Source organism: Odontesthes bonariensis, chromosome 1, assembly GCF_027942865.1.
Source record: "Odontesthes bonariensis isolate fOdoBon6 chromosome 1, fOdoBon6.hap1, whole genome shotgun sequence".
Taxonomy (NCBI): Eukaryota; Metazoa; Chordata; class Actinopteri; order Atheriniformes; family Atherinopsidae; genus Odontesthes; species Odontesthes bonariensis.
In genome coordinates, this window is record NC_134506.1 from 42,901,446 (window position 1) to 42,918,724 (window position 17,279).

At 41.3% G+C, this 17,279-nt stretch overlaps 1 protein-coding gene across 1 annotated transcript in view; it reads right to left on the reverse strand.

Annotated features, from left to right (window-relative positions):
• Nucleotides 1-17,279, reverse strand: part of LOC142381975 (multiple epidermal growth factor-like domains protein 11) — a 180,903-nt gene that overhangs the window by 151,683 nt on the left and 11,941 nt on the right. Inside the window, exon 4 of the mRNA XM_075467346.1 lies at nt 15,205-15,305. Within this exon, the coding sequence (XP_075323461.1) occupies nt 15,205-15,305 (101 nt within the window). The remainder of the gene's footprint in view (nt 1-15,204; nt 15,306-17,279) is intronic.

Sequence of the window (17,279 nt, forward strand, 5' to 3'; positions counted from 1 at the left end):
AGGTATCAAATTAAATAATCTCTACCCAATTCCAGCAATTGTCTCGACCTCCTGAAGCAGTCTTTGATGCCCCTCGCATCCTTTTATGTGCTGCTGCTGAGAGCAGAAATATGAGCAACAGCAGGAGGCGACACACCTGACATCCTGTCGCAGGACTGATCTCCACATCCCAGGTGACGAGGGGTGGAAATTAGATTCTCCTTCTGCTGAACAGAAGAAGTCTTAATATTTCTTCTCTCGTACTTTTGGACAGAAGATCTTGAGTTTGTTTTTTCTGTTCACCAATTTAATTTCCTTTGGTTCAGTACATAAAATGCCTCTGAAGTATGGAAGTTTTTCTGTGACATCAGAGTTTGAATAAGAATTTCTAATATTGAATTTTTACAGTAAAAAACAATCCAGTGGAAAAAAAATCAACTTAAAAAAATCAAGTAGAAAAAATTAAACTTAAAAAAAAAATCAGTGTAAAAGAATTCAACTTAAAAAAATAAATAAATAAAAATCAGCGGAAAATTCAACTTAAAAAAAATCTGTGGAAATAAAAATTCAACTTAAAAAATTTTTTTTTTTTTTTAGAAATTGCTTTTTTTTTTTACACTGTTGGTTTTTTAAATTCAAAGTCTGATTTTGATGCTGTAAAAATTCAATATTAGAAATTCATATTCAAACTGATGGCACAAAAAACTTCCATACTGAAGCTCTTTTTATCCCCAACAGGCAGTCTAAATATCACTGATAAACACTTATAAATCAAATCAGAAATGACATCAACTGAACATGAAGCCCCTACGTGGTCTGTGGATGGTTCAGTAAAGGTTGGTCATACCCGATGATTCTGTCAGTGTGCTGAGAAAACTCTTCTGGAAGATCAATGAGGGTTAAGTTTTTGGATTTTATGCAATGAACTCCATTTGTGAAGTGGGAAAAGTGTGTACACACACAATGTATTCACCCACTTAGATATGAAGCTGCCAGTTATTGCCTTAAAAAGGGGAAATTCGTTGTTTTTTTTTTTAAACCTGGACCTTATTTCTGGCATAAAATCCGTTCATCTACTCACCGATAACAGTTTGGTGAAAGTCGGCGTCCTTCGGAAGATATTTAGATCACTGGAGATCGGCGTATATCCATATAACGGGGGAGAACAGGGCAGAGACAATACAGCCTCTAAATAAGGCATTATCTGTCTTTATTTCACCAATACTTTAAGACCAATGAATGAATGAACGCGTACTGTTGCACTGTTAGCTCAGAGCTGCCGTGTTGTTGTTATCCGGGGCTATCGGGGGCTTATCGGAAGCTTTCTACACACGCATCTACTTTGATGACGTCATCAACACGCACCACTGCAGCATAGCTCATTTACTCCGCCCATGGATGTATTATAAGTGGATACGGCGCCGCCTCTCAGCCGGCAGGCTGATGTGTCCCAGTGGCCACTCGTGGTATTGCAACAAAAAAAAATCCCCTGTGGCCCAAAAAGCATTTTTCCCATAGACCGCAACAGTAACAGAGATGCCTGTAAAACTGTTCACAGGACGCCTCCAGCTGTAACCGCTGTTATTTACTAATCTTTGTGTTCTATATTTTTAAGTCATGGACTTTTTATCCGTCAAAAAGTTTTCTAACGGCCAGAAAAGCCCCAGAAAAGTCTCTTTTCCCAGCGTGACGTCACAGCTGTGTACGTGCACTGTGATGTGTACGTACGTGCACGTCCTCCTCGCCCTGGGGCATGATGGGAGGCCCCAAAGCATCATGGGGGGGTGACTCTACTGCGCATGCTCTATGGGCCGCATAACGCGGAAGTAAACCCGGAAGTCAGAAACTTTTTCGGTGTATGGGCCAGGCGAGCAACTCCAATGAAATCAACGGCGGCCATTTTGTGGTCCTGTATCCAGTTAATATAATACATCCATGCGGTCGGCTAACTTCACACAGAGTTTGATGCTGCTAGTTTTGTGCAACATGGCAGAATATTTATCAGATTCTGACGACGTGGACGACGACTTTGAGTACGATGGGACGTCCCAACTCAAATATTGGTGGATAAAAAACGATCTTTTGACCTAATAAACAAACCAGTAGCAAAGAAAAGAGGAGAAAAATGATCATTCTCATAATTATGAGCTTAATTAATTATTAATAATCACTTATTCAAGTTTTTGAACCTTCTAGTTTCTTACATTTTTAGCAAATATTGATTAAATATCGTTGCGTGTGTAAAAGTCTGTTTTGCTTAATAAAATAATCTGTAAATAGACATTTCAGCAATAAGAAGGAGAGCGCACAACATAAAGGCCATTTTGGACAGATTTGATGAGCTTTAAGTGACCCGGTTACCAGTTATGTTTCATTATAGATTTAACAAAACAACTACCAGAAATAACAAAACTGATGTGTAATCAAAAGCCACCTTTCCAGCAATTTCTACCAGGTCTGCTGTGAAGAAGTGAGGAGTTGGTTTATTTGGAGAAAAGGGTTAAAGGCTGAGGCGTGTTGATGTCTGATGGGGTCAGAGAGGTTTCCTCCAACAGCACCCATAAAAGATGTGATCAGGTCAGGTCACTGGCCTACAAATTTTAGCAAAACCATTGTACATCCTGCGCATAATGACACGTTTTATTTGAGAAATACGGACAAACAGGAAATTAAAAACAGAGCCAACGAAACAGGAAGAGGAACGCCACCGAATCAAATCAGCAGCCCTTCTACCCCCTCACCGTCAGAGAGAAAACCTTCAATTAGCCAACAAAGGACCTGTCCCACGCCGTTAACGTTAGTGAAGGCAGCTCTGTCCAGTTAACGCTGAAGAGTTAGTCCTGTATTCAGAGCTGCTCATCCGGCAGGGGGGGGGGCACACGTGTGTGCAGCATCACACAAAGGAGACGGAGTCCCGCGGGAGAATCTAATCTAGTTGTTTACAAGCAGATGCTGAATAAAGACACACAATGCACCCTCTCCCCGTCCTCCAGGCAAACCCATTCACCTCCTCCGCTCAATGACAAAGCTGCACCGTCCCATAGAGTTTACCATCTAGGCTGGATAATTGATTTCTCTTGCTGGATCAGAGATGCTCTGCACATGGGGATATTCTGTTTTTCTCTTACTGATGCTGACACCGTTTTCTTCTGATGGTTTGAAACGTGTCTTCTGGATGTTTTGTGTTCAAACTAGGACTGGGCAATGATTAAAATGTTTAATCTAATTAATCACGATTAATCACATTTATACGTAGTTATATGAATGAAAGTGCCATAACATTTGTTGTGCAAACACACTTTTAACATCAGCATCTTTCTGTAGTTTTTATGTAGAAGCCTCGCTCCACTGTCTGTTTCCTTGAATGACTTGCTGCTATCAGTTGTGTGTTTTGCCTTTAAGTGATATTTTAGACTGGAACTACTACGCTGAGAAGACAATTCAACTTGGCAGTGTTTACAGATGACTTTGGTTCTGTCGACTCCGCCGTCTGGAAGAACTTTAAAATGAAAATGCCCAAGTAAAAGTTCCGTACCCTTCTCCATGTTTGGTGGATCCGCCGATTACTTTCTTTTCCTGTTCCACAGCAGCAGACTTTTACAAAATAAAAGCCTGTGAGCAACAGACTTTTACAAAATAAAAGGCTGCGAGCAACAGACTTTTACAATAATAAAATAAGTAATAAAACAGGGGTGGTCCATGGCCCTGTGCTGCGTGTTGTTCCCCCTCTCTCTGCCCCCTGCTTCCTGTCTCTCTGAACTTTCCATTAAAAGGCACAAAAGCCCCAAAAAATAATTTAAAAAAAAAATGCGTTAATGCGCAATAAAATTTTTATCGGCGTTAAATAATCAACGAGTTAACGCGATAATAACGAGTTAACTTGCCCAGCCCTAGTTCGAATTTAGTCTTTTTTTTCCCCCCATAATCTCTCTTCTCTGTGCAGCCCAGCTTCACCACAGTCTGTAAAATTATGAGATAGTAAAGGATCCCCGCGCTGTTCAGGCATGATGGCATTTACGCAGCATGAATATATAAATATCTAAGTCATAACAATGTTTACGGTAATCAAAGTCAGCTTTATCGTCAATTCTGCAATACGTCCACAGACATGCTGAGAATTTCAATTTCTTGACTCTCGGTCTCCCGGGCAACACAGAATAAAGCAAACAAGTCTTAAGATAAGATAAGAGAATAAAAATCTGCCTTTAAAGCTTTCTGAGTAAGGTGGAAGAGTCTCCAACCAGAGATCTTTCACTCAAAGAGGTGGGTAGAGCGGCCAAAAATTTTACTCAAGTAAAAGTAAAAAGTACTCATCCAAATAATTACTTGAGTAAGAGTAAAAAAGTGCTCGGTGAAAAAACTACTCAAGTACTGAGTAACTGTTGAGTAACGTCTGATTTATTTGTTAACACAAGCATTCAATCAGACAGACAAAAATACTAAATAATCATCTTTAGGCAAATTAGAGTTCATCCAATTGATTAAATAAATTAAAATGAATGAATTAATTACAAAATAGCTTAAATTAAAATAATCCAGGTAAATTCAAGAACTTCAATAAAAAATAAAAGAGACTTAGGAAATGTTTAAAACATATGTAACCCATATGTAACCTAAAAAACAAACATTCACCTGTCCATGGGGGAAAAAACGAGTTTAGGAAACTTAGCGCTACATGTTTCCTCAAGTTAGATGTTGAGTTTCTGCTGAAATGTGCGTTTGTTTTGGTTGACACAGAAGACACATAATGTAGCTGCTGTTTCTCACTCTTTGTAAGGTAAACATGCTTTCAGTATGAGGCCTCGTCTGCGTCTTCATTTCCCACCGTTGGTTCTGACATTTTTCATCTGTTTCTTTATTTGTTTGCTACGACTGCTAATGCTAAAGCTAACCCGTCCCGCCGCTGAGATCGAGTACGGTCACGTGACCAGACTGCACGGCTGCGTCTGATTGGTGGAACACAGTCAGGTGGTAGAGCCTTTGGCGGAAGTCTCTCTCTCTGTCAGAATAAAACATTAAAATGAGGCGTACGCGGGGGGATAAAAATAATGAGGCGTAGAATACCAAAGAGGTAAGAAGAAAAGTAACCAGCTCATTGTAGCCTAATGTAGTGGAGTAAGAGGACAGTTTCTGCTGCACACATCTACTCAAGGAAAAGTAAAAAGTATAGAGATTTAAAACTACTCCTAGAAGTATAATGTTTTCAAAAACTTACTCAAGTAAATGTGACTCGTTACTACCCACCTCTGGAGCCTGTGATGTACTTTTAATCATCCTCGGTCTGCCATCGTCCACTTATTCTGCCCCAATATTTGTAACCCCACAAACTCGGCACACCAGCATGTGCACAGATCAATCTCCATTCAGAAAAACGCACACAGCAAATAAAAAGAGACCTGGAGCAGAGGAACGACGTGATGCAACCCTTTTATACTTCTGCTACAGAGTCGTTTTCACCCACAAAAGCTTTTCAGATAAAAATGTCCAACGAGAGACTCCACACAAACCGAACAGACAGACTCAGAGACCGGCTGGTGAAACATGGTGGAAGATGTAGAGGCTGAAAAGCCCAAATATTTAATATTTCTTTTCAGCTAAATGGAAGCGAGCAGGAAAGCTAAAAACAGAGGCGACACCAGGCTTACATTTCTAAGGTAGAACCCTGAATGATTGATAAACTTGGTGTGGAATTGCTGGTTGTGAATATAAGAAGTTATAATGATGATGATGGCGTTCACAGGGTGTCCGTAAAGTCTCTTTACAATTTAAAATATATATCACAAAGGCAATTGATCTTAATCAGATTTCTTCTATGCACTCAGTAGTTATTTATCAAAGTTTTTAAATCACATTGCATTTGTGTATTTCAGGTTGATCCTGTTGATGAAAGAGATGTTAAATTAACCCCTAAAAAAAATGGCTACTCCTCAAGAAAAGGCACAATTCTGCAGTGTCAGCGTCTACAGAATTAAGTGTGGAGGAGATCCACCGTCATGTCTGTCAGTTCGTGCACGGCACAAGAAATTTATGGAGACAGGCAGGGCCGGTTTCTGCTGCGGGCAATGTGGGCGACCGCCCAGGGCGCCCTCAAAAAAAATAAAAATAAAATAAATAAATAAATAAAAATCGACAGTTTTCTAGGCTACCACTCAGTAGACGTCAACTTGCTGCTGAAAGTCCTACAGGTTGTGTGTGTCAGGAGGTGGGGGGGGAGACTGATACCAGGCCACACAACACAAACTGCTTCCAATCCAAATAAACTGTTTTTCATTCCTAAAATGAACATAGACCCATATAACTTCATGTAATTAACTGGGTTATGTGAAAGATTTAAAAATCTGTGCAGTCATCTACGTGAATTTGTTTACGTGACTCCGTTTGATTGACGGCTGAACGGACGGCGTTAATGGGAAAAGCAAAGGTAATAATGTGGAGTCATCATGGATCATCATCATGGTGAAAGACCAAAGAAGCCATCAGGTGCCCAGTTTAGAAAGAGAAGAAGAGAAGAAGAAGAGAAACAGGCAGAAGATAAAGGGATGCAGATTTCTATGAGTGACGTAGGCTATAGGCTATCTGTTAGCTTGTTGCTAATATGTTGCTATTAGCCACGACTGTATTTGATTTTTAGTTTTGCTGAACTAGAATTAGAATTGAGGTCATGCAACTAATTTAATCTAAATTCAATAACTTAAATAACTTCTAATATACATTGACATGGCATTTTGTAAGCTATATGTGGTATCTTTTTGTACCTTTTTGTATTTAAGATTGCAAAAAGATTGTGTTGGTGGCGGGGTAAGCCTTTTTTTTTGGGGGGGGGGGGGGCAAATGCATAAATCTAGCCAGGTCCGCGGTGTTAAATTAGTTAACATGCAACTGGACAAAAAGGTAACTATGGCTCCAGATTTTATGTTTTTAACCTTTAATTTGTGTACAAAATAATTCAAAAGCACATAATCATTTGATATCTTTAATTAGCATCAGTGTGGATGGTTTAATAATTACGTGGTTTTAGTCCCAGAGATGTTGCCTGAAGATAAATGTAGAAAAATCAGCCTGAAATCCCCTCAGAGAAGATTACGTTACCACGGGAACATGGCTGCTGATGAACTCCTGATGTCTGAAGTTACTCTGCAACTTTGCCACCTTATCAGAGCCAAGAGAGAAGTTAATAAAAGTGGCTTTAAAAGGGGACGTATAGGGAACAAAGATACATCTTTTTGCTCGATAGCACATGTCTGAAGTCGCCACCAACCCAAATTCCAAATGAAAATACAAAAGCGTGCCACATTGTTTGAAGCCTCTTCTGTCTGATCTGCTCAGATTTGCAGGGTTACGTCACAGTTCCAGCTCAGAGTGGAATTATTCAGCCTCCCCATCTTTATCTCCAGCCTTCTCCACATCAAGGTGCTGTTCCTCGGATGTTGGAACTCTTTTGCTTTTTGTTTCACTACCATTATCGAGGTTTCATCACCAGTTAAACATTGTTTATAATGAGCTAAAAATGAGATACTAGTACTTCCTAACTTGTGTTTTCCATAATTCATCCACATCTTGCCTTTACACACCTCTAACTGATCACTCCTGCTCAACATACAAGTTATTCTTGCTTCCCACAGTCAATCCCAACTTATTGCTCCACAGACTTCATGCCACAGCACTAAAATGGTTTAAATCTTACTCTTTTTGTAATGCCATTTCAATGTTAAATCTTACCTCTTGTTTTGGGTTCTCTTTGCTTTCTACTCCCTGAAGATGGAGATTCAGAATTCCCATTTGTCGCCAAATGCATCACCAAAAGTCAAACATCAGTGACAATGAGTGTTTCTGACGGCGACAACAGGAATATCGTCTCCTTTGACTTCCGGGTCACGACCCTTGGAAAACATCTGGAGCATGCGCAGAACGCAAAGTCTGATTCACCACGAGCTTCAGCGTCTACAAGCAGGTTTAATTTGACTTTCAACCCAGTTATCTCGGGGTCTGAATCTGATCCGATCCAATTCTTAGTCAGATTAAGGTGTCTATATGCACTTAATAACTCAGTCTGATTGTAATTTAGCCAATAATCCGATCCGTTCAGTGCCATGTGACCCCACTGAGTGAAGCTCATATCAGTTCCAATTCTTAAGGTAAGCCTCTAAAAACCTAAAATGCACAGGAGTGGACCGACTGAGGAGCAAGGTTTAAGGAGCTGATACGCGACAGAGGGATTACGACTGATTTATGACAGATTAATTAACCTGTCGGCCGGCTGTTCCTGTTTGTGGTGGAGTGTTTTACCAACCCGGACCACTTCAGAGCCAACAGTATGTGGTCAAAGGACAGATGAGGGAAATGTAAGTATTTAAGAATAAAACGGCAGCTCTGGACATTTGTTCTCTTTCTTCGTACCTTTAGGTTTTCTACTGAGGACAACACATTTATATATCACCTTTAGGGCTGGGCGAGTTAACTCGTTATTATTGCGTTAACTTGTTAATTATTTAACGCCGATAAATATTTTATCGCGCATTAACGCAGGTTTTATTATTGTAAAAGTCTGTTGAATGCATCACATTCACACAGTTACAGCAAACACCACGAAGCATGGAGTAATAAAATGAAGATAAACTAGCAGCTAACATCACCGCTACAGGTGCTCCTCGGTCTCTGTGTGAAGCTAACAGAGCTAATCGGCGCTACTTCCTGTTTTACTTGTTTCAACATAAAAGCACGTATTTCAAAATAAATTTAAGAAAAACTCCTGCATTTACAGCCAGGTTGAATTGTCTTCTCAGCGTAGTAGTTCCAGTCTAAAATATCACTTAAAGGCAAAACACACAACTGATAGCAGCAAGTCATTCAAGGAAACAGACAGTGGAGCGAGGCTGCTACATAAAAACTACAGAAAGATGCTGATGTTAAAAGTGTGTTTGCACAACAAATGTTATGGCACTTTCATTCATATGGCAGCACATTTAAAATAAAACTAAATGCTAAAAGCAATACACTACTTTTGGATTTGCAGTTTTGGATTTTGCGTACAAATGCGATTAATCGAGATTAATCAGGGAAATCGTGTGATTAATTAGATTAGACATGTTAATCGTTGCCCAGCCCTAGTCATCTTAAAACAGAAAACATGGTGAAGTTCACCTGTTGGAGCAGATAACTGAGCTTTCCAAAGCCCAGATCATGCAGGAACAACTCCAACAGCTCTCTACTCGGCTTTAAAACTATACAGGCAGACCGAGAGGCATCAGGTTACAACTTTCCAAATATTTATCTGCTTTTTATTTGATTTATTTGTGTTATCCACCACTAACAATAGCATTTCTTATGTAATAATTGATACGGCAGCTATAGAATAAAGTATTATTGAATGGAACCACTTTGGTGTGTGGTGGTCGAAGCTCTCAGGTTACGCAATTAGTTGCTTAGAGATCTAAAGCCTGCAGAGGGGAGGCGTAGAAAGAAGAAGCACACTCAGTGTCTTGAAACCGGCAGCTATGAATATCGTACACCTGCCCTGTGGAGAAGGCCTCCTTTGAGACATCATCAACATTAGGAGAGTTTCTGCTTGCATCTTGAGGTCACGTTTGAGCCCTTTTTCCACTTCCATTCATGCAAATTTCAAAGCTCTCTGAGGTCAAACCTTTAAGTAGAAATGGATTTGTAACGGAGCTGGATTGATCCGACTCTTGACAGCTCCTCCCACAGACACAGCTCAGATAACCGCCTGGTGCAAGTGAAAAGATAAAGACTGCGATTGAACCACGCCGCAATTTCCACAAGCTAGAAATTACGCTTTCTAGTGTAATTAAGTGGAAAAAGTTTGAAAATAACAAAACGGATGACAGAATATCGACTGTCGTGGAGATGTTATGCAGAACAGACATTCTTCTGTGGCAAAAACATCTGCTGGGAAACAGAAATGCAGCTGCTGCGGTTTAAAAGCAAAAGTTATCGTCTATCCAGAGGTGACGCAAGTTGTTTATTTGGTTTTTATTGTTGCCTCAGATCTTTGTTATCCATCCATCATCTTCCACTGGTCCGGGGATCGGGTCGCGGGGGCAGCAGCTTGAGCAATTTGTTAATCACGTCTTCAGAAAATTTATCATAGCACACCTGTTATAGGTGTTCGCAGAGGTGGATAGTAACGAGTTACATTTACTCCGTTACATTTACTTGAGTAAGTTTTTGAAAACATTATACTTCTAGGAGTAGTTTTAAATCTCTCTACTTTTTACTTTTCCTTGAGTAGATGTGTGCAGCAGAAACTGTCCTCTTACTCCGCTACATTAGGCTACAATGAGCTGGTTACTTCTCTTCTTACCTCTTTGGTATTCTACGCCTCATTATTTTTATCCCCCCGCGTACGCCTCATTTTAATGTTTTATTCTGACAGAGAGAGAGACTTCCGCCAAAGGCTCTACCACCTGACTGTGTTCCACCAATCAGACGCAGCCGTGCAGTCTGGTCACGTGACCGTACTCGATCTCAGCGGCGGGACGGGTTAGCTTTAGCATTAGCAGTCGTAGCAAACAAACAAAGAAACAGATGAAAAATGTCAGAACCAACGGTGGGAAATGAAGACGCAGACGAGGCCTCATACTGAAAGCATGTTTACCTTACAAAGAGTGAGAAACAGCAGCTACATTATGTGTCTTCTGTGGCAACCAAAACAAACGCACATTTCAGCAGAAACTCAACATCTAACTTGAGGAAACATGTAGCGATAAGTTTCCTAAACTCGTTTTTTCCCCCCATGGATAGGTGAATGTTTGTTTTTTAGGTTGCATATGGGTTACATATGTTTTAAACATTTCCTAAGTCTCTTTTATTTTTTATTGAAGTACTTGAATTTACCTGGATTATTTTAATTTAAGCTACTTTGTAATTAATTCATTCATTTTAATTTATTTAATCAATGGGATGAACTCTAATTTGCCTAAAGATGATTATTTAGTATTTTTGTCTATCTGATTGAATGCTTGTGTTAACAAATAAATCAGACGTTACTCAACATTTACTCAGTACTTGAGTAGTTTTTCCACCGAGCACTTTTTTACTCTTACTTAGGTTATTGTAGAGTGTGTAGGTGTGTGGGTGAGTGCCATTTGGTGAGGGACGCCCCTCTTTTCAATGCCTGCCTCTGTTGTTGGTTAGTTAGTTTTGGTTTAGTCTGGCTAAAAAGTTGGTCAATGTGGTCACATTTGGTGAAGCGGAGCAATGACGGCATCACTGATGCTCCACCTCATGCACATAAAAACCTTGTTTTGTAGTGGATCCACTTTGAGTTTAAAATTGCAGAAAATCTAAAGAACTGTGTTTAAGATCTGCCGGTTAATAGCCGGTGTCGTGCTGAAATCTGATTCCCTGCCAAATCCCCCCCCCCCCCCAGCTTTATTAAATCGACCTTTCAGATACACCCAGCGTTCATTTTATGGAGCAGATGTTACGCAACGATCATGTTGCTAAAAACTTCTTTTAGATTTACAGTTGACGGATTAGTTTATATTAATATGTCAAGCGGAAAGGGACAGATGTGATAAAAACATAAAAACATGATCCTGAAGGTGATTTGAAGGGGTCCCACAGTACAAAAGACAACCTCGGTGCTATCTGGATCTGCACACATAAAACAAAGCCATCATTCAACAACGGGCCGTGATGCCGACCTCACAGACGTGTTTTGGATGTCAATCAATGTCTGCAAAGGATGCCGTCCCTTTAGATGCGACTTAATCCTCAGCTAGTAAAGCATGTTTTGTCAGACTGAAACTATCCCTGTAAGGCAGTATATACGGAAAGGATTTTAGGTGCAGTAAGATCTGGGCTGTTCTGCTTAACACGGTTAAGGAGCTAATATTTAAGATCCTGCGAGACAATTTGTAAATGTACTTAGAACCACAAAGTCTGGCAAGATAACTGTAATTTCACTTCGGGTAACAGTACGTGTGACTAAGAAAGGAAGATCATGTAACAAACTTAAAGGAGAAGTTCGGGATTTTTTAACCTCAACCTTATTTCTGGCATAAGATACGCTCATCTACTCACCGATAACAGTTTGGTGAAAGTCGGCGTCCTTCGGAAGATATTTAGATCAGTCAGTGGGGTCACATGGCACTGAAAGGATCAGATTATTGGCTAAATTACATTAAGAGTTAGTTAAGCGAGGGTAATTCTCCTTGAATATGTGGCGGTGAATGAATGGGATCAGAGGCACAAAGCGTGTCATACCCCGGTATGATAGGTGGCGCTGTACCCATTCCAGCTGTTGCTAATAGAGCCACTTCCTGTTGACCTCTTCACCACCAACAACAACAACAAACTCAGGCATTGGAGAAAGATGGAGAACGCAGAGCCAGATGAAGCTACGTCCCTCTACATTTGGTCTGTGATGAGCTGCTTGTTGCACAAACTCGATGCCCAACGGAGCGTTCTCCATCGCGTTGTTTGTTTCTTTCTGGTGGCGACAACAACAGGAATATCGTCTCCTTTGACTTCCGGGTCACGACCCCGGGAAAACATCTGGAGCATGCGCAGAACGCAAAGTCTGATTCACCACGTGCTTCAGCGTCTACAAGCATGTTTAGAGTGACTTTCAACCCAGTTATCTCGGGGTCTGAATCCGATCCGATCCAATTCTTAGTCAGATTAAGGTGTCTACATGCACTTGATAACTCAGTCTGATTGTAATTTAGCCAATAATCCGATCCTTTCAGAGCCATGTGACCCCTCTGAGTGATGTCTGGGCCTCTCTACTCTTAAAGGAGAAGTTTTCTGGCATAAAATACCTTCATCTACTCACCGATAACAGTTTGGTGAAAGTCGGCGTACTCTGGAAGATATTTAGATCACTGGAGATCGGCGTATATCCATATAACGGGAGAGAACAGGGCAGAGACAACACAGCCTCTAAATAAGGCTTTATCTGTCTTTATTTCACCAATACTTTAAGACCAATGAATGAATGAACGCGTACTATTGCACTGTTAGTTCCGAGCTGCCGTGTTGTTGTTATCGGGGGCTTACAGGAAGCTTTCTACACACTCGTCTACCGGGATGACATCATCGATGCACACCGCTGCAGCACAGCTCATTCACTCCGGTGAGGACGTCCATCGTACTCAAAGTCGTCGTCAAAATCTGATAAATATCCTGCCATATTGCACAAAACTAGCAGCAGCAAACTCTGTGTGAAGTTTGCCGACCGTCACAGAGCATGGAAGGGAAAAAAACGAACTTCCCCTTTAATTATGTGAAGCACTTTGAATTGTTTTGCACATGAAATGTGCTATACAAATAAATTTGATTTGATTTGATAATTCTATTACTTGCTAAGTTGTATTTACATAAATGTAAATACTCGAAAACAAAACCTCTCATTTTTGGTGTTTCACAAAGAAGTGAATTAAAAACCTTATCCACAAAAACACGGTGGCATTAGCATGCAGACTGTCCCTCTGGGGCTGCTATTCGACCCCACATTTTCCAAAGTTCTTTCACTATTTTACTCTTTGAGCTTACTCGAGATTTGTTCGGTTTAGGTCCAATAAACACCTTAAAATTAAACCCGGTGCTTGTTCCCTATCATAAAATGTGAGTCAGTGTTTAGATTTCATCATTTTTTAGCCTTTTTTGAGACATTAGACACTCTGGAGTGAGACTCAATGTCCATGTTTTCAACAGTGTGTGGTTTTAACGACTGTATTTATAGACGGCCTCAACATTTTAACTCACAAAAAGCTGCATCTGCTCTGAAGCCGCAGCAGAGAAAGGATTCACCGAACATCCTCCGGATGGTCTAAGCAGCGGGTTTCAGCACATCACTTTGCTCAGGAAAAAAAACAGCCATTCTGCAGCCATTTGAAAACGCTCTCAGATAATTTGGTCCAGATTCTTGAAATGTCACGGTAAAAGTAGCAGGAAATTAATTTCTCCTGACATATAATCTTTTTCTTCCCTTTCTTTTTTATAGTTTACAGGGATGATGAGTGAAGACATGAGGCAGAGAGGACAACAACAACACCACAGTTACAACGTGACATGAGTCTTATCAAGCAAAACTTCACTCTGATGGTGTAACAGGAAAATTCATTGGTGGCTTGGTGTCCATAATAGTGTTTTCATTCTAGTCTAAATTAAAAATCATAATGTTTCGTCATCAGTTTACACCATGGATGTATTATATTAACTGGATACAGGACCACAAAATGGCCGCCGTTGATTTCAATGGACTTGCTCGCCTGGCCCATACACCGAAAAAGTTTCTGAATTCCGGGTTTACTTCCGTGTAATGCGGCCCATAGAGCATGCGCAGTAGAGTCACCCCCCCATGATGCTTTGGGGCCTCCCATCATGCCCCGGCGCGAGGAGGACGTACACGTACGTACACATCACAGTGCACGTACACAGCTGTGACGTCACGCGGTGAAAAGAGGCTTTTCTGGCCGTTAGAAAACTTTTTGATGGATAAAAAGTCCATGACTTAAAAATATAGAATTCAAAGATTAGTAAATAACAGCGGTTACAGCTGGAGGCTTCCTGTGAACAGTTTTACAGGCATTTCTGTTACTGTTGCGGTCTATGGGAAAAATGCTTTTTGGGCCACAGGGGATTTTTTGTTGCAATACCACAAGTGGCCACTGGGAAAAATCGGCGTGCTGTCGGCAGGCGGCAGCAGGCAGTGATACGAAGGGAGAGAAAATAGGGCCAAGCGATTGTGAGGTCTGACTTTGTCCTGGAGAGCGATTTTGTGATGTAAATGTATTACTCTATTGAACGCATATTGTTCTGAGAAGCGAAACGCTTTATTTTTTAAACCCCAGCCAACTAGCCGGACTACCTTCATCAACACCAAAACGAGGCTGGAACTCTGCTCACAGGACGCAGCAGGGGGTAAGAAGATGTTCATAAATGATGTTGCTGATATGGGATGTTACACAGCTTCATGTCAAAAGAGGCAAACTATCCCTTTAATAATAACAAGGGCGAAAACAACAAAGAAAAATTTGTTTTTCCTCAGATCAGTCATGTTTATTGATCTTTGTTTCATTCAGGATCTCCCTTCTAGGGCTCTTCCCACCACTCATGGAAGAAGGGATTAGAATAGAATAGAAGGACCCTTTTCAGCATTATGAGGAGTTCTTTTGTTCTTTATTTACAGCCAATCACCAAGCAACCAGGTGTATTGATCTATAGAAATGAATGACAGCTGGAATAAAGTCAACTCACGGACACACAGGTCTCCACTTTCATAGAAGCCGGGGCAGCACTGCGAGCGCCTCCTGTACATGGTCCTCACGCCTCTCCTGTAGGCCGTCTTGTAGCTGATCCTGCATATGCATCACAAACAAACCTTAAAAACCTCAGGTACAGAGATGAGTTAAATACCTGCTGGTCATAGGAAACGTTCTCTGCATTGAGAGAGAAAACCGGAGCAGGTTTATGTGTGAACCCAGGCTCTGCAACAACACATTAAAGGTGATAGAGAAAGGTTGAATGGGGCATTAATCCTTGTTCTGTGATGTGATATGTAGCCCAAAAAAAATTGGTTGGGTCTGTAATGGGTAAGAACCTTGCTAAAAGGCTCTCTGAAACAGCTGTTGCTATGCTGGGTTTAGAATAAGTCTTTTTCCCTTATTGGCGTCGTTTCAGAGCTTATCTGGCAACCTCATTATGAAACGCAGGTAGGTGTTGGCGCTATTCGGTTGCCGTTGCTTGATTGGCTGCCCTTGCTCTCACTGAAAACAGAGCTACAGAGTAATACACTGACTGAAAAGAAAGCTCATCAGAATCAGAATTCGTTTTATTGCCATTGTTAGTGAACAGTGTTCACTAATTAGGAATTTGCTGCGGCGTAAGGTGCAAACATGTAACGTAGGATATAATAATAAAAAATAAAGAATAAAAATATATGAATATAAAATGTACAAGGTGTGTACAACAATACACAGTATCCAATATACAGAGCAACAACAGTGCAGCTTCATTAGTGCAATTTTAATGACGGTAAAGTGACTGGGGCAGGTTACGAGGTGATTATGAAGTGTTCATAAGTCCAACTGCAAGGGGACGGGAGGTTCTGGTCCGAATGGACCGAAGCCTCCTGCCCGAGGGGAGCGGTGCAAATAGAGAAGGGTCAGCTGTGATCCGACCTGCTCGCCCCATAGTCCTGGAGACGTGCAGGTCATGGATAGATGGGAGGCTGCTCTGCAGCCGATCAGCTTCTCAGCGGAGCGCACAGCTCGCTGCAGTCTGTCTGTCCCTGTCAGAACTGACCCTCTACTGTCGTGCTAGGTTTGTGAAACTGTACTCCGTGAAATGCGCAGCGCAAAGGAAAAGTTGGCGGTTGTATGTACTGGGGATGCTCTTAAAAATAAATAAAAGCCATTGATCGCGAACATTGCTTTCCGGGGGAAGAATATGTAACGATCGTAGTCCGCTTTCACAGCCTTGGAAGGCACACCAGTTCCTGTTTCTCGCCGAAGGGGCGTGTCTGAAACGGGGTGGCTGTGGATTTGGGTGTGGGGGGGAGGCGATTGCTGAAAAAGTGACGTCACTTTTTCACAAAAACGGATTGGCACTTTTTCTGGGGGCTATTCAAAAAAGGGGGAGTACTTGAAACAGAGGTTCTGACACTTGCTGGCACTTTGTGTGTACTCCCCACAGCGGGGAGACTCAGAACTAACACCAAAAACGGGAAAAAGATGATTTTGATTCTCTGTACCCTTTAATCACCCTACGTTTAAAAGATGAGGAGCCACTTCGGGGAGTTTCTCCCACTCTGTCAAGGACACCGATTTTTTTCCTGACATTTCAACCTCACATCCTGGAGTCAGCACAGCTAAACTGGAGCTATAAAGCTTAATGTGCTCATTAAAGTCAATATGTCGACTGCTGCTCCTCAAAACGACCGCAGCGGGCGGCGCTTTGTCACGTGGTTCACTCTGTAAGTCGAGCTGCTCGCAGCAGAGGACGCACCTCACCCGACCCTCGGTGCACGAGGTCGTCGCTGAACAGGCCTTGGAGGTAAAGGAGACATAAAACTGGAAAACGGGAACATATAAACTGTTTGAATAGGCTGCTTAGTCCACACTGTAATAAACCGACTCAAGCCCCCTGTTTGACTTTCATTTGCAGAAGGAAAACATGTAATTACTGGTTTAGAACGGCGAGAAATCCAAAGCAGAGAATAACTCTGCAAAATAACTGAGAACAAAGAAAATTGCATCCAATTAGAGCATAAATGTTCATGCTTTATGGGCTTCATCACACCTCTCACTGGAAAAAATGCCCCTCCAAAAAGA